This window comes from Doryrhamphus excisus, linkage group LG17 (genome assembly GCF_037039965.1).
Source record: "Doryrhamphus excisus strain RoL-2023G ecotype Guam linkage group LG17, RoL_Dexc_Guam_v1.1, whole genome shotgun sequence".
NCBI classification, from domain to species: Eukaryota; Metazoa; Chordata; class Actinopteri; order Syngnathiformes; family Syngnathidae; genus Doryrhamphus; species Doryrhamphus excisus.
The window spans coordinates 5,532,262-5,554,366 of record NC_136373.1 but is presented as its reverse complement, the minus strand read 5'-3'; the positions used below and the strand labels follow the sequence as shown (position 1 = coordinate 5,554,366).

The 22,105-nt window shown below is 38.6% G+C and overlaps 1 protein-coding gene across 1 annotated transcript in view; it reads left to right on the top strand.

Moving 5' to 3' along the window:
• The window catches only part of vstm2la (V-set and transmembrane domain containing 2 like a), a 30,385-nt gene extending 17,140 nt beyond the window's left edge, over window positions 1–13,245 (top strand). The window contains exons 2-4 of the mRNA XM_058085651.2: window positions 7,218–7,387; window positions 9,179–9,223; window positions 10,932–13,245. Of these exons, the coding sequence (XP_057941634.2) occupies window positions 7,218–7,387; window positions 9,179–9,223; window positions 10,932–11,405 (689 nt within the window). The 3' untranslated portion in view covers window positions 11,406–13,245. The remainder of the gene's footprint in view (window positions 1–7,217; window positions 7,388–9,178; window positions 9,224–10,931) is intronic.
• The last annotated feature ends 8,860 nt before the right edge of the window (window positions 13,246–22,105 follow it).

Here is a 22,105-nt window from a genome sequence, read left to right as displayed (position 1 = left end):
CCTAATTATGACTTGCCTTAGGGATAACAGTGGCGGAAATGGGCTTCCATAGGCTTCTGCTCTGTTTTCCTATTTCCAAACATTACTTCCAGACTCAATGTGCTGTGTTGTGTTGAAATGATGAAATGCTGAAATGGCAATGTTAAACATGGACTTCCTGCTGTGTCATGTGACACCGCCAGCTCATTAGCAAATGTTAACATGTGAACACATTCCACATTAGCTTCCATTTAGACTTCATCTCTCCACTTCATTTTTCTACAGGTGATTCTCTGAGTAAAGTATGGCAGCTGTGTGCCGCCATACTGTGAGAGGCTCATCACTAGACCGTGAAGATTATTATGAGATTCATTAGTGGATAATTATTCCTGACGAGAGTCTGGGCGTGTACTCCCTAAAAGTAAAAACTGGAATGCACTTTTTTATTTATTTGAATGAAAGCAATAAGACTGGTCTGGATGCTAAGTTGATGATATGACTAATGGAGTATACGATTGGACTTAGAAGAAGCTGTTTACAAGCAGACAATGCAATGTTGCTGGATAACAAATGAGGATAAGCATGTTTACGAGCTGGATAACAAAGGAGTATAAGCATGTTTACAAGCAGACAATGCAATGTTGCTGGATAACAAAGGAGTATAAGCATGTTTACGAGCAGAAAATGCAATGTTGCCGGACAACAAATGAGTATAAGCATGTTTACGAGCAGACGATGCAATGTTGCCGGATAACAAAGGAGGATAAGCATGTTTACAAGCAGACAATGCAATGTTGCTGGATAACAAAGGAGTATAAGCATGTTTACGAGCAGAAAATGCAATGTTGCCGGACAACAAATGAGTATAAGCATGTTTACGAGCAGACGATGCAATGTTGCCGGATAACAAAGGAGGATAAGCATGTTTACAAGCAGACAATGCAATGTTGCCGGATAACAAAGGAGTATAAGCATGTTTACGAGCAGACAATGCAATGTTGCTGGATAACAAAGGAGTATAAGCATGTTTACAAGCAGACGATGCAATGTTGCCGGATAACAAAGGAGTATAAGCATGTTTACAACCAGACAATGCAATGTTGCTGGATAACAAAGGAGTATAAGCATGTTTACAAGCAGACAATGCAATGTTGCTGGATAACAAAGGAGTATAAGCATGTTTACGAGCAGACAATGCAATGTTGCTGGATAACAAAGGAGTATAAGCATGTTTACAAGCAGACGATGCAATGTTGCTAAATAACAAAGGTGGATAAGCATGTTTACAAGCAGACGATGCAATGTTGCTGGATAACAAAGGTGGATAAGCATGTTTACAAGCAGACAATGCAATGTTGCTGGATAACAAAGGAGAATAAGCATGTTTACAACCAAACAATGCAATGTTGCTGGATAACAAAGGAGAATAAGCATGTTTACAACCAAACAATGCAATGTTGCTGGATAACAAATGAGCATAAGCATGTTTACAAGCAGACAATGCAATGTTGCTGGATAACAAAGGAAGATAAACATGTTTACAAGCAGACAATGCAATGTTGCTGGATAACAAAGGAGAATAAGCATGTTTACAAGCAGACAATGCAATGTTGCTGGATAACAAAGGAAGATAAACATGTTTACAAGCAGACAATGCAATGTTGCTGGATAACAAAGGAGAATAAGCATGTTTACAACCAGACAATGCAATGTTGCCGGATAACAAAGAAGGATAAGCATGTTTACAAGCAGACGATGCAATGTTGCTGGATAACAAAGGAGAATAAGCATGTTTACAAGCAGACAATGCAATGTTGCCGGATAACAAATGAGGATAAGCATGTTTACAAGCAGACAATGCAATGTTGCTGGATAACAAAGGAGTATAAGCACGTTTACTTGGCTGAGAGAGCCTGGTTTCTCCTCTTAACCTTTTTAGTGTTCTATTTGATTAGAATAGAGGGGAAGCCTGTGCAGCACTGAGGCAAGTAGTTGGGATTGCAGCCAAAAACAGCAGGGAAGTGAAAAGCACCAGGCTGGTGTGGAAGGTCCTTGGTAGAAGAAGGATAAACACCACAAAATGAAGCACACCATACTACCACTAAACAATGACAGCATGTTATTCCAACAGTGGTTTATCAGACCACAACTAGTACTTCAGGATATGTCTTGAAGTAACCTTTTATTGAGAAACTTCCCGTTTCTGTCCAGTTTCTACTTCTAAATCGGATTCCAACATATAGTTAAAAAATGAGATTTAAAAAAAAAATACATCGTCGTTTATTATCAACTCCTATACCATTTGCAGCTAGCGGCACAAACTGGAAGTCCTTTTATGCACTCGTGAGTGTGACCAATCACAGCGGAGTGGGCGTGCCTGCAGGCATATATATTAAAACAGACCGTTTTTACCAGAACCACAAACTCCAAAGAACTACAGCCGAATAGGTGCAGATCCTGGAAGAACTATAAAGGTTTGTGTGCTGGTTATTGTGTGTAGCTGCTCTATAGGAGTCCACAACTCAATATAAAGGGTTGAAAATTAGCATAATAGATCCCCTTTAATAGATACAAATGCATGTCCTCATTGTCTTTCTATTCACTAAATACAGTAAAAATGGGAATATTTCCGGCATTGTGATTAATCATGATTAATTTGTTAAAATCTGTGATTAATCTGATTTTTTAATTCATTCATTCATTTTGTACTGATTATCTTCACAAGGGTCGCAGGGGGTGCTGGAGCCTATCCCAGCTGTCTATGGGCGAGAGGCGGGGTACACCCTGGACTGGTGGCCAGCCAATCACAGGGCACATATAGACAAACAACCATTCACACTCACATTCATACCTATGGACAATTTGGAGTCCACAATTAACCTAGCATGTTTTTGGAATGTGGGAGGAAACCGGAGTACCCGGAGAAAACCCGGGTGGGATTGAACTCGAGCCTCTTAGCTGTGCGCGCTAACCACTAGACCACCGTGCAGCCTGAATTTTAAATTACATTTTTTTTCATTTTAATTTGACAGACCTATTTAAAACTTACAGCAGAAGAAATACATTGCAAATATTTGTGGGCGTTTACTGTGTTCTCATTTGTAGTTTTTTTGTGTTTTTGTGATGTCAGGAGTCTTAAAACGGCTTTAAAAAAATGTACAAGGATAATTTCTATTCTTGGATTTAGATTGCATATGTCATTATTTGTGTTATTACATACCTCTGTTGTATAAGAAAGCATTCAGCTATATTATTTCTTTAAGCAGTCCATTTGGGAATATTAATTAAATTAGTGCTGTAATGAGAGGATACACGAGGAGGAAATTGAACAGTAAAGATCCACACGCGCACACACCGAGGATGCACATATAATGTCGCAATTAGCATAGTAATAGCCAATGAGCCATGCTACACCGTGGCACCATTTTTAGAAGCTTTTTCGAGTGTGTGTGTGGGTGTGTGTGTGTGTGTTTTGCAAGTAAGAGGCCTTGATGCAGCAGCAGCCGCATTGAGCAGAATCAGCATCATTCACAGCTGCAACCACAACCCTTAATCCGTAACGTAATGTACTGGAGTCAAGAACTGCATTTTTGGGGGGAATTTTGCCCATCATTCATAATCCTTATGTGAAACATAAACACATATTTATTTCCCTTTTCTGTGCATTATTATGCTATAATTGTAAGCCAGTTAATTTCAGCTAGCTTATAATGCTGTCATTGGGATACACCTATTTTGACTATGAAGCCCTCTAAAAAAAATTAGCATAGCTAGCAGTTAGCATAGCATGGTTTGATATACATGCTGTGATCATGCATTAACACGTATGTACACTGATGATAACATTATAGTTGCAGTACGGTGTCCGCTCTCATTAGGATGGCTGTGTCTTCCAGCACATGATAAAAATATTTTTTCATGTTTTCTGCTACAATAAAAATATTGCTCTAGCTTGGTTAATATACAAGTCAGTTATGTAAATGGAACACTTTTTTCCCGTTTTTTTTTTTGTGAAAATAAGTATTTCCCATGACGCCCGTTGCTAGCCAGCTATATTACCTCATATTACCTCAAGAAACACATGTTCATGTTTCACATTATATTTCAGGTAATATTATACAGAAAAAAATAAATATTGCAAAATGTGATCATTTTTATGATCATTTTACACTAATATTTTAATTACAAAAATGTCATAATTTTGTGGGACTACATTTGTCATATTACAAAAAGTGGTTAAATATGAGGGCTGTCAATCGATTTACATATTTAATCGCGGTTAATCGTATGTTGCGCATAGTTAACTCACAACTAATCGCAGTGAGAAAGACGGTTTTATCTATCATAAGTTTACCTTTGAAAGATTTAAGGATTCCTGATTTAGTTGTGGATTATGTCCTTCATGTAAAACAATGACAACGTTATGATACCAATAATATAACGAGTTATTTCTTATCCTTTTTTGTTATCCAGCAACATTGCATTGTCTGCTTATTCTAAATACAATTGACTACATTTGACTACTACATTTGTCATATTACAAATAGTGGTTAAGCATGAGGGCTGTTAATCGATTTACATATTTAATCGCGGTTAATCGTATGTTGTGCATAGTTAACTCACAACTAATCGCAGTGAGAAAGACGGTTTTATCTATCATAAGTTTACCTTTGAAAGATTTAAGGATTCCTGATTTAGTTGTGGAATATGTCTTTCATGTAAAACAATGACAACGTTATGATACCAATAATATAACGAGTTATTTCTTATCCTTTTTTGTTATCCAGCAACATTGCATTGTCTGCTTATTCTAAATACAATTGACTACATTTGACTACTACATTTGTCATATTACAAATAGTGGTTAAGCATGAGGGCTGTTAATCGATTTACATATTTAATCGCGGTTAATCGTATGTTGTGCATAGTTAACTCACAACTAATCACAGTGAGAAAGACGGTTTTATCTATCATAAGTTTACCTTTGAAAGATTTAAGGATTCCTGATTTAGTTGTGGATTATGTCCTTCATGTAAAACAATGACAACGTTATGATACCAATAATATAACAAGTTATTTCTTATCCTTTTTTGTTATCCAGCAACATTGCATTGTCTGCTTATTCTAAATACAATTGACTACATTTGACTACTACATTTGTCATATTACAAATAGTGGTTAAGCATGAGGGCTGTTAATCGATTTACATATTTAATCGCGGTTAATCGTATGTTGTGCATAGTTAACTCACAACTAATCACAGTGAGAAAGACGGTTTTATCTATCATAAGTTTACCTTTGAAAGATTTAAGGATTCCTGATTTAGTTGTGGATTATGTCCTTCATGTAAAACAATGACAACGTTATGATACCAATAATATAACAAGTTATTTCTTATCCTTTTTTGTTATCCAGCAACATTGCATTGTCTGCTTATTCTAAATACAATTGACTACATTTGACTACTACATTTGTCATATTACAAATAGTGGTTAAGCATGAGGGCTGTTAATCGATTTACATATTTAATCGCGGTTAATCGTATGTTGTGCATAGTTAACTCACAACTAATCACAGTGAGAAAGACGGTTTTATCTATCATAAGTTTACCTTTGAAAGATTTAAGGATTCCTGATTTAGTTGTGGATTATGTCCTTCATGTAAAACAATGACAACGTTATGATACCAATAATATAACAAGTTATTTCTTATCCTTTTTTGTTATCCAGCAACATTGCATTGTCTGCTTATTCTAAATACAATTGACTACATTTGACTACTACATTTGTCATATTACAAATAGTGGTTAAGCATGAGGGCTGTTAATCGATTTACATATTTAATCGCGGTTAATCGTATGTTGTGCATAGTTAACTCACAACTAATCACAGTGAGAAAGACGGTTTTATCTATCATAAGTTTACCTTTGAAAGATTTAAGGATTCCTGATTTAGTTGTGGATTATGTCCTTCATGTAAAACAATGACAACGTTATGATACCAATAATATAACAAGTTATTTCTTATCCTTTTTTGTTATCCAGCAACATTGCATTGTCTGCTTATTCTAAATACAATTGACTACATTTGACTACTACATTTGTCATATTACAAATAGTGGTTAAGCATGAGGGCTGTTAATCGATTTACATATTTAATCGCGGTTAATCGTATGTTGTGCATAGTTAACTCACAACTAATCACAGTGAGAAAGACGGTTTTATCTATCATAAGTTTACCTTTGAAAGATTTAAGGATTCCTGATTTAGTTGTGGAATATGTCTTTCATGTAAAACAATGACAACGTTATGATACCAATAATATAACGAGTTATTTCTTATCCTTTTTTGTTATCCAGCAACATTGCATTGTCTGCTTATTCTAAATACAATTGACTACATTTGACTACTACATTTGTCATATTACAAATAGTGGTTAAGCATGAGGGCTGTTAATCGATTTACATATTTAATCGCGGTTAATCGTATGTTGTGCATAGTTAACTCACAACTAATTGTAGTGAGATTAAGTTAAGTTTACCTTTGAAAGATTTTACATTTTAAAGTTTGAATACAGGGCTGCACGGCGGTTGTGTGGTTAGCACACAGATCTCACAGCTAGAAGAAGTGAGTTCGATTCCACCCTCGGCGATCTCTGTGTGGAGTTTGCATGTTCTCCCCGTGCATGCGTGGGTTTTCTCCGGGTACTCCGGATTCCTCCCACATTCCAAAAACATGCTAGGTTAATTAGCGACTCCAAATTGTCCATAGGTATGAATGTGAGTGTGAATGGTTGTTTGTCTATATGTGCCCTGTGATTGGCTGGCTGGCCACCACTCATCAACATGCAGTCTTGTGCATGAACGAGTTCATTTAAAGAGCAATGATTTAAAAACATTAACGATGTGCTGCAATGTTATTGCAGTTATTTAAGGATAGAAAAAAAAAAACACGTTTCACTGAGGAGACAAATATTTTAAGCCCGAGCAGACATGCTAGCGTGTGCAGAGCAGGTGTTACATTGATGCCTGAAATCTGTGTTATTGTTTACTCTTGATTCATCTTGCAACTCTTACTCAGTAGCACAATGTTTTTGCTTGTACGTGTAGCCAGTAGCATTTGGTTCCACAAAACAGGTTCCGTCCAGATTGGACTTTGCTGAGTTGTTTTGTTTGTTTTGTTTTGTTGGCTAAATCAATGAAGTCATGTGCTTAGCCTTCTCTTTGTCTTCTCTGTCCAGCCATGTTCACGGAGGTGCCTCACGATGTGACCGCACACAGAGGTCAAGATGTGGAAATGGCCTGCTCGTTCAGGGGAGCCGGGACCCCTTCCTACTCCCTAGAAATCCAGTGGTGGTACATCCGGAACCATGTGGACTGGACCGACAGACAGCCATGGAAAACCAATGAGGTAGAGTCAATGTCAAAGAAAGCAATACATCCAATACTTTATATATATTAGCATCAGGGGGGGTTATAGGGCTCTAATTTCGTGGCGCACCCCAGATAGTGGTACTTTCATGGGTGTGGTGGCGCACCACGGGAGGTGTCCACATTACAAAAACAGCATGACAAAACAGTATGCCAAGGTTACCCTAGAAACTCACCAGCTCCAACTTGGTCTATTATTGGCGCAGTTGAAGCGCAGTCTACAAAACAGTAAATTGACTGACAGGCGCACAGTGGGCACACGTCATCAGTCTGTGCCGAGATGGGTGTGGTGGCGCACCAGTAGAGGTGTCCACATTACAAAAATGGCGCAGGCGAAGCGCAGCCTAAAAGCAGTAAATTGACTAACAGTCGCACAGTGGGCACACGTCATCAGTCTGTGCCGAGATGGGTGTGGTGGCGCACCAGGGGAGGTGTCCACATTACAAAAACAGCATGACAAAATGGCATGCCAAAGTTACCCTAGAAGCTCACCAGCTCCAACCTGGTCTATTATTGGCGCAGTCGAAGCGCAATCTATAAAACAGTAAATTGACTAACAGGCGCACAGTGGGCACACGTCATCAGTCTGTGCCGAGATGGGTGTGGTGGCGCACCAGGGGAGGTGTCCACATTACAAAAACAGCATGATGAAACAGCACGCTAAAGTTACCCTCGAAGCTCACCAACTCCAACCTGGTCTAATATTGGCGCAGTTGAAGCGCAGTCTACAAAACAGTAAATTGACTGACAGGCGCACAGTGGGCACACGTCATCAGTCTGTGCTGAGATGGGTGTGGTGGCGCACCAGGGGAGGTGTCCACATTACAAAAACAGCATGACAAAATGGCATGCCAAAGTTACCCTAGAAACTCACCAGCTCCAACCTGGTCTATTATTGGCGCAGTCGAAGCGCAATCTACAAAACAGTAAATTGACTAACAGGCGCACAGTGGGCACACGTCATCAGTCTGTGCCGAGATGGGTGTGGTGGCGCACCAGTAGAGGTGTCCACATTACAAAAATGGTGCAGGCGAAGCGCAGTCTATAAAACAGTAAATTGACTGACAGGCGCACAGTGGACACACGTCATCAGTCTGTGCCGAGATGGGTGTGGTGGCGCACCAGGGGAGGTGTCCACATTACAAAAACAGCATGATGAAACAGCACGCTAAAGTTACCCTCGGAGCTCACCAGCTCCAACCTGGTCTATTATTGGCGCAGTCGAAGCGCAATCTACAAAACAGTAAATTGACTAACAGTCGCACAGTGGGCACACGTCATCAGTTTGTGCCAAGGTGGGTGTGGTGGCGCACTAGTGGAGGTGTCCACATTACAAAAATGGCGCAGGCGAAGCGCAGTCTACAAAACAGTCGCACAGTGGGCATACGTCATCAGTCTGTGCTGAGTGTTGGCCAGTTCGGAGTTGGCGAGCTTTCAGCGCACCTTAGGCGCACTGTTTTGTCACAAAATTGTCACTGCGCCAAGCTGAAAATATGGACACCTCCCCTGGTGCGCCGTCATGTCCATCTCCCCGCAGCCCCCCCCCCCAGTCTATTAAATCACCAAATTGGCTGCGCTCAGTGATGCACTGGAACAAATTACCACTTTGTAGGGTGCGCCTTGCGCTGCGCCACGAAATTAGGACGCAATCATGTCTGGAACCAACAACTATAAATAAGAGACAACTGCATATGGCGATAGCTATGATATGATATCATATAGTTTTCTTATCCAATTGGCATTCTTTACTTTTTCACTGTTTTTTTTCCAGGTAGCTCCAGAGGAGGAGATGCCAAAGGATGCTACAAAGATAAGTGTGAGTGAATAACATCCCTTCTTCTCTGTAATTGTAGATGATGGCATGAGGCACAACGTCCTCCTGATTACATTTACATGTCTTCTTCTGCCTGATTAGACTGATTGTCGTTGTTACTTATCCCATTTCTCACACACATACATAAAGAATTGGAGTTATGTATTTATTTTCTAAAGCACTCCGAGCATCTCTTCAGGTTCTACAGGTTCCCTTTATCTTCCATGACTTTCATGGCCAATGCAGCCTCACTTCTAAGTACAGCAAGGAGAAAACATAAAGTATACTTACAGTATTTCCCTTCTGGTTTCCTTGGTAACCAAAGCATATAACTGTACATGGAAAATATGTGAATGAATTGTAAATTATACATTTTCACCCTCATATAAGCCTCGTATTGAATCTCTGTTCTGCGTTGTGTTGATGTTAAAGATGGAATATGCAAATGTGTTCTAGATTTTTTTACCGACATGAATTAATGAATGCATGTGAGAAACAAACACTTTGAGCTAGCGAGTCATTAGAAGTGGCGCTGGGGCCTGTTTGGAACCTCCACAGCATTTTTTTTTTTTTCCCACCCACAGTCACCCACATTAAACTTCTAAACCAGTGTTTTTCAACCTTTTTTTGAGCCACGACATGTTTTTTACATTGGAAAAATCTTGTGGCACACAACTAACCAAAAATGTTACCAAATGCCGGCCCGCGGGCCGCGAGTTTGAGACCCCTGGGTTAAAGGAATATTCCATCCCTGTTCAATTCTTTCCGTTTGAGCAAATAAACCAAATGCAATTGGAATATTTGGGTCCATGTATACTATTGACATAATGGCTATTAATATAATATTTGCAAATGATGATTAATAAATGTTAATTATAAAAAGTGATATTGGATAATTCCTCACGGCACACCCGACGGTTTCTCAAGGTACACTTGTTGAAAATCACTGCTCTAAACTGTACATGCAATGCTATAAAAATCAAGATGTTTAAGTGTAAAAAGAAGAGAACCGTATCATAAAAACATTCTGTTCATTTAAGCCAGGGGTGGGCAAACTTTTTGACTCGCGGGCCGCATTGATATGACAAAATTTACGGGGGGGGGCAGACTATATATTTTACACGTAACAGTCCACCTGGTATTATTGTATCTGTAAAATTGTCATGCAATCTGCTATTATTATTTATTATTTTATATTTATATTTAAATATTTGTAAAAAAATAATAAAATATTATAATAATTACAATAAAATTAAAATAATAATTATTATATTATGTAAAATATGCAAATATAACAATAATATTATATAATTAATATAATAATTAGCATTAATAATAATAATTATAATAATCATAGTAGTTCTAATAATAATTATAATAATCTAATAATAAGAATTATTATTATTATAAAATTATTATGTGCTTGTGTCCCTTTTTTCAGGAGCACTTTGTAAACAACAGACCATGTCAAAAAACTAAATTGATAAAACCATCAAAAGGTTGGCTCAGGCCATGATGCCAGGTTGTATGTTGAGTTTAAATGAAATACTTTGGAAAGATTGGGCGGGCCGTATTCAAACACTTGGCGGGCCGGATGTGGCCCCCGGGCCGTAGTTTGCCCACCCCTGATTTAAGCCATATTGTACTGAGCAGCCATGATACATTCTTAGTATTTATACGTCACTGATATATTTTCCTCATTGGTTACCAGGTAGTGAAGGTCGTAGGAAGCAACATCTCCCATAAGCTCCGCCTCTCCCGGGTCAAGTCATCCGACGAGGGCACCTACGAATGCAGAGTCATCGACTTCAGCGACGAGGAAGCGGGGGTGCGCCACCACCGCGTGCAGGCCTACCTTCAGGTGGTAGCAGAAAGCGACATCATCACCAGGAACCAATACGACAACTTCCAGCTGCTGGACGATACCAAGAGAGAATCGGGGTACGTGGAAGGGGAGTTCCATAGCAACCCCAAAGGGCACGCTCACGCCAACCCCCAAAGCGAGAGCCGCCCCCAGGGGCATAGCAAGCGACCTTCTTCCCCTGCCCCCCACCACGGTCATGCTGGTAGCAGCGATCATCATCATCATCATCATCAGCAGGCAGGCGGGGAGCAGAGGAAGAAGGATGTGGACAGTAACCATAGCAACAATGACTGCTCCAATGAGCCCAGCTGTGTGCTGTAGAGTAATCTGATTACATCTGTGGCATAAAAAAAAAATGGCATAAAAGCCACACTTCCCACACAGTGCGGAACTTTACAATTGTCATAGAAAAGTAGAGCTCCATGATGGGAATGTTGACTGTAGTACGTCAATCACTAAAAATGACCCATTTAATTCCATTCATGTCACAGTGCTTACTACACGACACAAACCTGCTTTCACAATCATACTTGACTTGACTGCAGAAGAATTGGAACGCCCCCCAGTGGAGCGCAGACCTCTGCCAAGACCACAGAACAAAATAGCTCTTTTTTTTTTCACAACTGTATACGTATGACATTAGTGGTGCCCCCTGTAAGTTGTGCTCACAATGTTTTGGAAGACATGCTAGCATAATAGTAAGACAAGGTACCGTATTTTACGGACTATAAGTCGCTCTGGAGTATAAGTCGCAAAATGTCAAAAATGCATAATTAGGTAGAAAAAAACATATATAAGTTGCAAAATGCCAAAAAAATGCATAATTAGGTAGAAAAAAACATACATAAGTCGCAAAATGCCAAAAATGCATACTTAGGTAAAAAAAAACATACATAAGTCGCATTTTTTGCGGGTAATTTATTTTACTACTTGACCAAAATTACGTCATCTTGGAAGGCAAGTATATGACATTAGTGGTGCCCCCTGTACGTTGTGCTTATAATGTTTTGAAAGACAGCCTAGCATGCTAGCAAGACAAGGTACCGTATTTTCTGGACTATAAGTCGCTCCAGAGTACAAGTCGCAAAATGCCAAAAATGCATAATTAGGTAGAAAAAGACATACATAAGTCGCTCTGGAGTATAAGTCCCAAAATGCCAAAAATGCATAATTAGGTAGAAAAAAACGTACATAAGTCGCTCCAGAGTACAAGTCGCAAAATGCCAAAAATGCATAATTAGGTAGAAAAAAACATACATAAGTCTCACTGGAGTATAAGTCGTAAAATGCCAGAAATGCATAATTAGGTAGAAAAACACATACATAAGTCGCTCTGGAGTATAAGTCGCAAATAGCCAAAAATGCATAATTAGGTAGAAAAAAACTTGCGTAAGTCACTCTGAAGTATAAGACTCAAAATACCAAAAATGCATAATAAGGTAGAAAAAAACTTACATAAGTCACTCTGGAGTATAAGTCCCAAAATGCCAAAAATGCATAATTAGGTAGAAAAAAACTTACATAAGTCGCTCCGGAGTATAAGTCGCAAAATGCCAAAAATGCATAATTAGGTAGAAAAAACTTACATAAGTCACTCTGAAGTATAAGACTCAAAATACCAAAAATGCATAATTAGGTAGAAAAAAACTTACATAAGTCACTCTGGAGAATAAGTCGCAAAATGCCAAAAATGCATAATTAGGTAGAAAAAAACATACATAAGTCGCACTGGAGTATAAGTCCCAAAATGCCAAAAATGCATAATTAGGTAGAAAAAAACTTACATAAGTCGCTCTGGAGTATAAATCGCAACATTCCAAAAATGCATAATTAGGTAGAAAAAAACGTACATAAGTCGCTCTGGAGTATAAGTCGTAAAATGCCAAAAATGCATAATTAGGTAGAAAAAAACTTACATAAGTCTCACTGGAGTATAAGTCGCAAAATGCCAGAAATGCATAATTAGGTAGAAAAAAACTTAAATAAGTCGCTCTGGAGTATAAGTCGCAAAATGCCAAAAATGCATAATTAGGTAGAAAAAAACATACATAAGTCGCACTGGAGTATAAGTCGCAAAATGCCAAAAATGCATAATTAGGTAGAAAAAAACTTACATAAGTCGCTCCGGAGTATAAGTCGCAAAATGCCAAAAATGCATAATTAGGTAGAAAAAAACTTACATAAGTCACTCTGAAGTATAAGTCTCAAAATGCCAGAAATGCATAATTAGGTAGAAAAAACATACATAAGTCGCTCCGGAGTATAGGTCGCAAAATGCCAAAAATGCATAATACATATACATACATAAGTCGCACTTATTTTACAAACTACTTAACCAAAACTGACATTACGTCATCTTGGAAGGCAAGTTCTAACAATAATAAAAGAATAGAGAACAGGCTGAATAGGTGTAAGATATGCTAACACAATGGTTATTTAGCTACACAAAAAATAAACATGAACAGAAAAGGTGTCCATTAACATAAACAGTTTTTTCATTTATTTTTATTCATTTATAATAATAATTATATCGCTCTGGAGTATAAGTCGCAGGAACAGCCAACCTATGAAAAAAAAATGCTACTTATAGTCCGGAAAATACAGTATTTTGCTTTGTGACGGCCATGTTTTTAAACCAAAGTTGCTAATTTTTTGCTGACGTGAGCTCCTGTAGTCAAGTTGTGTGAGAAATTTCAAGTCGATTTGACTTAAGGGGTTTAAAAAGAGCACCACCATGTGGTGTATTGGTCAAGAAAAATAGTAACACAAGTAATAACACAAACAACACGATAGAAGTGGATGTTTCGACAAATGTTCACATTTTGTTTACAGTGGTTCTACATTTATCAAAACTGCAAAAAAAAATTGTGTTTTTAATTTTTTTCCCTGTGTGCCACACCGGGTTTGGTTATTTTATTTTGCCTCATCCTGTGCACGAATAATTAACCAAACCGACTTTTGAATATTGATCAAGGAAGCGCCCGGTTGCGATACTGCCAGGTTTATGGAAGATAAGAATAATTAAATTAAATAAGAATAATAAGACTCATTCTTGGGCACCTTTTTTTTAATTAAAAAAAAAAAAAGAGTTTTTCTTTGATATTCATGCCATCCTTGTACAAAGTTTCACGGAAAACGCTTATGTATTTTTTTGCATAATCTTACTAATACAAATACGGCGATCAAAAGAAGCTTAACCTATAAAGCATAATGTTTCATATTTGTCTTTTTTAAACTATCATAAATATATAGTGCTTTTTTTATTTGGTGAAATTTAATCTTTGGTGTTGAAAACATTGACGTAGTTTCATCAATTAATACTGGGAATACTAATAATCTTCTGCTGCTCATCAATCATTAAGCCTCAATTAAGCCTCTAATCTACTTTGTATATACGACTTTATGATATGAAATAAAGTGAATGCATGTTCAGTCATTTTCCTAAAAATACTTTTTCAACTAAATGTATACTAAGTATGCTTTTTTTTGGTTTTTGTTCATGTCTGTCCTGCATATTTTTTTCCTCCATTACCGTTTCCATTGCTTTCCCAAAAGTGCTGTACAGACAGATGAATGATTCTTATCTATCTTAGTATTATTGTAATGACCTAAACCACCACAGTATATCTGACATCATACATGAAATTATTTTCAGAGATTCTGCTCAGTTTCACCTTTGCTGCCATTTTTGTGTGTGTGTCGCTTTCTGCTCTGAACTAGATGACTAGCAGGACACTTAAGAAGGATTTGATATAATGGCTAGTCCAGCAAAGGAGGGAAAGTGTACGTTTGTTCTATAAAAGTTTGATCTCATGCTAAAGTGTATGCTTTTATCAAATGAAATAAATTGCATACAAAGAGTGGCCACGGTGGTGACTGAAATGGTGCTGTGCAGGATTTCACATGAAAACACACTATACACATATAGACACACAGAAATGGAATTTCATGCTTCGAAAAAAACTGAAAAAAACGACATACTAACCCCTTACGTTTTTTTCAAAAATCGACACCCTCAAACTTTGGCATTTTACGCCATTTTTGGGCCTTTCTGGGCCCCCTGTTGAGTGTGTGTGAGGTTTCCGCTGTCTTTTTGACCAGAAAAGTGCATTTTCAGCAAGTTGAAAAAATTGAAAAAAACGACATACTAACCCCTTACGTTTTTTTCAAAAATCACAAAATTTAATACTGGCATTTTATGCCATTTTTGGGCTCTTCTGGGCCCCCTGTTGAGTGTGTGTGAGGTTTCCGCTGTCTTTTTGACCAGAAAAGTGCATTTTCAGCAAGTTGAAAAAATTGAAAAAAACGACATACTAACACCTTATGTTTTTTTCAAAAATCGACACCCTCAAACTTTGACATTTTATGCCATTTTTGGGCTCTTCTGGGCCCCCTGTTGAGTGTGTGTGAGCTTTCCGCTGTCTTTTTGACCAGAAAAGTGCATTTTCAGCAAGTTGAAAAAATTGAAAAAAACGACATACTAACCCCTTACGTTTTTTTCAAAAATCGACATCCTCAAACTTTGGCATTTTACGCCATTTTTTGGGCTCTTCTGGGCCCCCTGTTGAGTGTGTGTGAGGTTTCCGCTGTCTTTTTGACCAGAAAAGTGCATTTTCAGCAAGTTGAAAAAATTGAAAAAAACGACATACTAACCCCTTACGTTTTTTTCAAAAATCAACACCCTCAAACTTTGGCATTTTACGCCATTTTTGGGCCTTTCTGGGCCTTTCTGGGCCCCCTGTTGAGTGTGTGTGAGCTTTCCGCTGTCTTTTTGACCAGAAAAGTGCATTTTCAGCAAGTTGAAAAAATTGAAAAAAACGACATACTAACCCTTTACGTTTTTTTCAAAAATTGACATCCTCAAACTTTCGCATTTTACGCCATTTTTGGGCTCTTCTGGGCCCCCTGTTGAGTGTGTGTGAGGTTTCCGCTGTCTTTTTGACCAGAAAAGTGCATTTTCAGCAAGTTGAAAAAATAGAAAAAAATGACATACTAACCCCTTACGTTTTTTTCAAAAATCGACACCCTCAAACTTTGGCATTTTACGCCATTTTTGGGCTCTTCTGGGCCCCCTGTTGAGTGTGTGTGAGGTTTCCGCTGTCTTTTTGACCAGAAAAGTGTATTTTCAGCAAGTTGAAAAAATTGAAAAAAAACGACATACTAACCCCTTACGTTTTTTTCAAAAATCAACACCCTCAAACTTTGGCATTTTACGCCATTTTTGGGCTCTTCTGGGCCCCCTGTTGAGTGTGTGTGAGGTTTCCGCTGTCTTTTTGACCAGAAAAGTGCATTTTCAGCAAGTTGAAAAAGAATAAAAAAAAACGACATACTAGCCCCTTACGTTTTTTTCAAAAATCGACACCCTCAAACTTTGGCTTTTTACGCCATTTTTGGGCCTTTCTGGGCCCCCTGTTGAGTGTGTGTGAGGTTTCCGCTGTCTTTTTGACCAGAAAAGTGCATTTTCAGCAAGTTGAAAAAATTGAAAAAAACGACATACTAACCCCTTACGTTTTTTTCAAAAATCACAAAATTTAATACTGGCATTTTATGCCATTTTTGGGCTCTTCTGGGCCCCCTGTTGAGTGTGTGTGAGGTTTCCGCTGTCTTTTTGACCAGAAAAGTGCATTTTCAGCAAGTTGAAAAAATTGAAAAAAACGGCATACTAACACCTTATGTTTTTTTCAAAAATCGACACCCTCAAACTTTGACATTTTATGCCATTTTTGGGCTCTTCTGGGCCCCCTGTTGAGTGTGTGTGAGCTTTCCGCTGTCTTTTTGACCAGAAAAGTGCATTTTCAGCAAGTTGAAAAAATTGAAAAAAACGACATACTAACCCCTTACGTTTTTTTCAAAAATCGACATCCTCAAACTTTGGCATTTTACGCCATTTTTTGGGCTCTTCTGGGCCCCCTGTTGAGTGTGTGTGAGGTTTCCGCTGTCTTTTTGACCAGAAAAGTGCATTTTCAGCAAGTTGAAAAAATTGAAAAAAACGACATACTAACCCCTTACGTTTTTTTCAAAAATCAACACCCTCAAACTTTGGCATTTTACGCCATTTTTGGGCCTTTCTGGGCCCCCTGTTGAGTGTGTGTGAGCTTTCCGCTGTCTTTTTGACCAGAAAAGTGCATTTTCAGCAAGTTGAAAAAATTGAAAAAAATGACATACTAACCCTTTACGTTTTTTTCAAAAATCGACATCCTCAAACTTTCGCATTTTACGCCATTTTTGGGCTCTTCTGGGCCCCCTGTTGAGTGTGTGTGAGGTTTCCGCTGTCTTTTTGACCAGAAAAGTGCATTTTCAGCAAGTTGAAAAAATGGAAAAAAACAACATACTAACCCCTTACGTTTTTTTCAAAAATCGAAACCCTCAAACTTTGGCATTTTACGCCATTTTTGGGCTCTTCTGGGCCCCCTGTTGAGTGTGTGTGAGCTTTCCGCTGCCTTTTTGACCAGAAAAGTGCATTTTCAGCAAGTTGAAAAAATAGAAAAAAATGACATACTAACCCCTTACGTTTTTTTCAAAAATCGACACCCTCAAACTTTGGCATTTTACGCCATTTTTGGGCTCTTCTGGGCCCCCTGTTGAGTGTGGGTGAGCTTTCCGCTGTCTTTTTGACCAGAAAAGTGCATTTTCAGCAAGTTGAAAAAATAGAAAAAAACGACATAACACGTTTTTTTCAAAAATCGACACCCTCAAACTTTGGCATTTTACGCCATTTTTGGGCTCTTCTGGGCCCCCTGTTGAGTGTGTGTGAGGTTTCCGCTGTCTTTTTGACCAGAAAAGTGCATTTTCAGCAAGTTGAAAAAATTGAAAAAAACGACATACTAACCCCTTACGTTTTTTTCAAAAATCGACATCCTCAAACTTTGGCATTTTACGCCATTTTTGGGCCTTTCTGGGCCCCCTGCTGAGTGTGTGTGAGGTTTCCGCTGTCTTTTTGACCAGAAAAGTGTATTTTCAGCAAGTTGAAAAAATTGAAAAAAAACGACATACTAACCCCTTACGTTTTTTTCAAAAATCAACACCCTCAAACTTTGGCATTTTACGCCATTTTTGGGCTCTTCTGGGCCCCCTGTTGAGTGTGTGTGAGGTTTCCGCTGTCTTTTTGACCAGAAAAGTGCATTTTCAGCAAGTTGAAAAAGAATAAAAAAAAACGACATACTAACCCCTTACGTTTTTTTCAAAAATCGACACCCTCAAACTTTGGCTTTTTACGCCATTTTTGGGCCTTTCTGGGCCCCCTGTTGAGTGTGTGTGAGGTTTCCGCTGTCTTTTTGACCAGAAAAGTGCATTTTCAGCAAGTTGAAAAAATTGAAAAAAACGACATACTAACCCCTTACGTTTATTTCAAAAATCGACACCCTCAAGCTTTGGCTTTTTACGCCATTTTTGGGCCTTTCTGGGCCTTTCTGGGCCCCCTGTTGCGTGTGTGTGAGGTTTCCGCTGTCTTTTTGACCAGAAAAGTGCATTTTCAGCAAGTTGAAAAAGAATAAAAAAAAACGACATACTAGCCCCTTACGTTTTTTTCAAAAATCGACACCCTCAAACTTTGGCTTTTTACGCCATTTTTGGGCCTTTCTGGGCCCCCTGTTGAGTGTGTGTGAGGTTTCCGCTGTCTTTTTGACCAGAAAAGTGCATTTTCAGCAAGTTGAAAAAATTGAAAAAAACGACATACTAACCCCTTACGTTTTTTTCAAAAATCGACACCCTCAAACTTTGGCATTTTACGCCATTTTTGGGCTCTTCTGGGCCCCCTGTTGAGTGTGTGTGAGGTTTCCGCTGTCTTTTTGACCAGAAAAGTGCATTTTCAGCAAGTTGAAAAAATTGAAAAAAACGACATACTAACCCCTTACGTTTATTTCAAAAATCGACACCCTCAAACTTTGGCTTTTTACGCCATTTTTGGGCCTTTCTGGGCCTTTCTGGGCCCCCTGTTGCGTGTGTGTGAGGTTTCCGCTGTCTTTTTGACCAGAAAAGTGCATTTTCAGCAAGTTGAAAAAATTGAAAAAAACGACATACTAACCCCTTACGTTTTTTTCAAAAATCGACACCCTCAAACTTTGGCATTTTACGCCATTTTTGGGCTCTTCTGGGCCCCCTGTTGACTGTGTGTGAGGTTTCCGCTGTCTTTTTGACCAGAAAAGTGCATTTTCAGCAAGTTGAAAAAGAATAAAAAAAAACGACATACTAGCCCCTTACGTTTTTTTCAAAAATTGACACCCTCAAACTTTGGCTTTTTACGCCATTTTTGGGCCTTTCTGGGCCCCCTGTTGAGTGTGTGTGAGGTTTCCGCTGTCTTTTTGACCAGAAAAGTGCATTTTCAGCAAGTTGAAAAAATTGAAAAAAACGACATACTAACCCCTTACGTTTTTTTCAAAAATCACAAAATTTAATACTGGCATTTTATGCCATTTTTGGGCTCTTCTGGGCCCCCTGTTGAGTTTGTGTGAGGTTTCCGCTGTCTTTTTGACCAGAAAAGTGCATTTTCAGCAAGTTGAAAAAATTGAAAAAAACGACATACTAACACCTTATGTTTTTTTCAAAAATCGACACCCTCAAACTTTGACATTTTATGCCATTTTTGGGCTCTTCTGGGCCCCCTGTTGAGTGTGTGTGAGCTTTCCGCTGTCTTTTTGACCAGAAAAGTGCATTTTCAGCAAGTTGAAAAAATTGAAAAAAACGACATACTAACCCCTTACGTTTTTTTCAAAAATCGACATCCTCAAACTTTGGCATTTTACGCCATTTTTTGGGCTCTTCTGGGCCCCCTGTTGAGTGTGTGTGAGGTTTCCGCTGTCTTTTTGACCAGAAAAGTGCATTTTCAGCAAGTTGAAAAAATTGAAAAAAACGACATACTAACCCCTTACGTTTTTTTCAAAAATCAACACCCTCAAACTTTGGCTTTTTACGCCATTTTTGGGCCTTTCTGGGCCCCCTGCTGAGTGTGTGTGAGGTTTCCGCTGTCTTTTTGACCAGAAAAGTGCATTTTCAGCAAGTTGAAAAAATTGAAAAAAACGACATACTAACCCCTTACGTTTTTTTCAAAAATCGACACCCTCAAACTTTGGCATTTTATGCCATTTTTGGGCTCTTCTGGGCCCCCTGTTGAGTGTGTGTGAGGTTTCCGCTGTCTTTTTGACCAGAAAAGTGCATTTTCAGCAAGTTGAAAAAATTTCAAAAAAACGACATACTAACCCCTTACGTTTTTTTCAAAAATCGACATCCTCAAACTTTGGCATTTTACGCCATTTTTGGGCCTTTCTGGGCCCCCTGCTGAGTGTGTGTGAGGTTTCCGCTGTCTTTTTGACCAGAAAAGTGTATTTTCAGCAAGTTGAAAAAATTGAAAAAAAACGACATACTAACCCCTTACGTTTTTTTCAGAAATCAACACCCTCAAACTTTGGCATTTTACGCCATTTTTGGGCTCTTCTGGGCCCCCTGTTGAGTGTGTGTGAGGTTTCCGCTGTCTTTTTGACCAGAAAAGTGCATTTTCAGCAAGTTGAAAAAATTGAAAAAAACGACATACTAACCCCTTACGTTTTTTTCAAAAATCACAAAATTTAATACTGGCATTTTATGCCATTTTTGGGCTCTTCTGGGCCCCCTGTTGAGTGTGTGTGAGGTTTCCGCTGTCTTTTTGACCAGAAAAGTGCATTTTCAGCAAGTTGAAAAAATTGAAAAAAACGACATACTAACACCTTACGTTTTTTTCAAAAATCGACATCCTCAAACTTTGGCATTTTACGCCATTTTTTGGGCTCTTCTGGGCCCCCTGTTGAGTGTGTGTGAGGTTTCCGCTGTCTTTTTGACCAGAAAAGTGCATTTTCAGCAAGTTGAAAAAATTGAAAAAAACGACATACTAACCCCTTACGTTTTTTTCAAAAATCAACACCCTCAAACTTTGGCATTTTACGCCATTTTTGGGCCTTTCTGGGCCTTTCTGGGCCCCCTGTTGAGTGTGTGTGAGCTTTCCGCTGTCTTTTTGACCAGAAAAGTGCATTTTCAGCAAGTTGAAAAAATTGAAAAAAACGACATACTAACCCTTTACGTTTTTTTCAAAAATCGACATCCTCAAACTTTGGCATTTTACGCCATTTTTTGGGCTCTTCTGGGCCCCCTGTTGAGTGTGTGTGAGGTTTCCGCTGTCTTTTTGACCAGAAAAGTGCATTTTCAGCAAGTTGAAAAAATTGAAAAAAACGACATACTAACCCCTTACGTTTTTTTCAAAAATCAACACCCTCAAACTTTGGCATTTTACGCCATTTTTGGGCCTTTCTGGGCCTTTCTGGGCCCCCTGTTGAGTGTGTGTGAGCTTTCCGCTGTCTTTTTGACCAGAAAAGTGCATTTTCAGCAAGTTGAAAAAATTGAAAAAAACGACATACTAACCCTTTACGTTTTTTTCAAAAATCGACATCCTCAAACTTTCGCATTTTACGCCATTTTTGGGCTCTTCTGGGCCCCCTGTTGAGTGTGTGTGAGCTTTCCGCTGCCTTTTTGACCAGAAAAGTGCATTTTCAGCAAGTTGAAAAAATAGAAAAAAATGACATACTAACCCCTTACGTTTTTTTCAAAAATCGACACCCTCAAACTTTGGCATTTTACGCCATTTTTGGGCTCTTCTGGGCCCCCTGTTGAGTGTGGGTGAGCTTTCCGCTGTCTTTTTGACCAGAAAAGTGCATTTTCAGCAAGTTGAAAAAATAGAAAAAAACGACATACTAACCCCTTACGTTTTTTTCAAAAATCGACATCCTCAAACTTTGGCATTTTACGCCATTTTTTGGGCTCTTCTGGGCCCCCTGTTGAGTGTGTGTGAGGTTTCCGCTGTCTTTTTGACCAGAAAAGTGCATTTTCAGCAAGTTGAAAAAATTGAAAAAAACGACATACTAACCCCTTACGTTTTTTTCAAAAATCAACACCCTCAAACTTTGGCTTTTTACGCCATTTTTGGGCCTTTCTGGGCCCCCTGCTGAGTGTGTGTGAGGTTTCCGCTGTCTTTTTGACCAGAAAAGTGCATTTTCAGC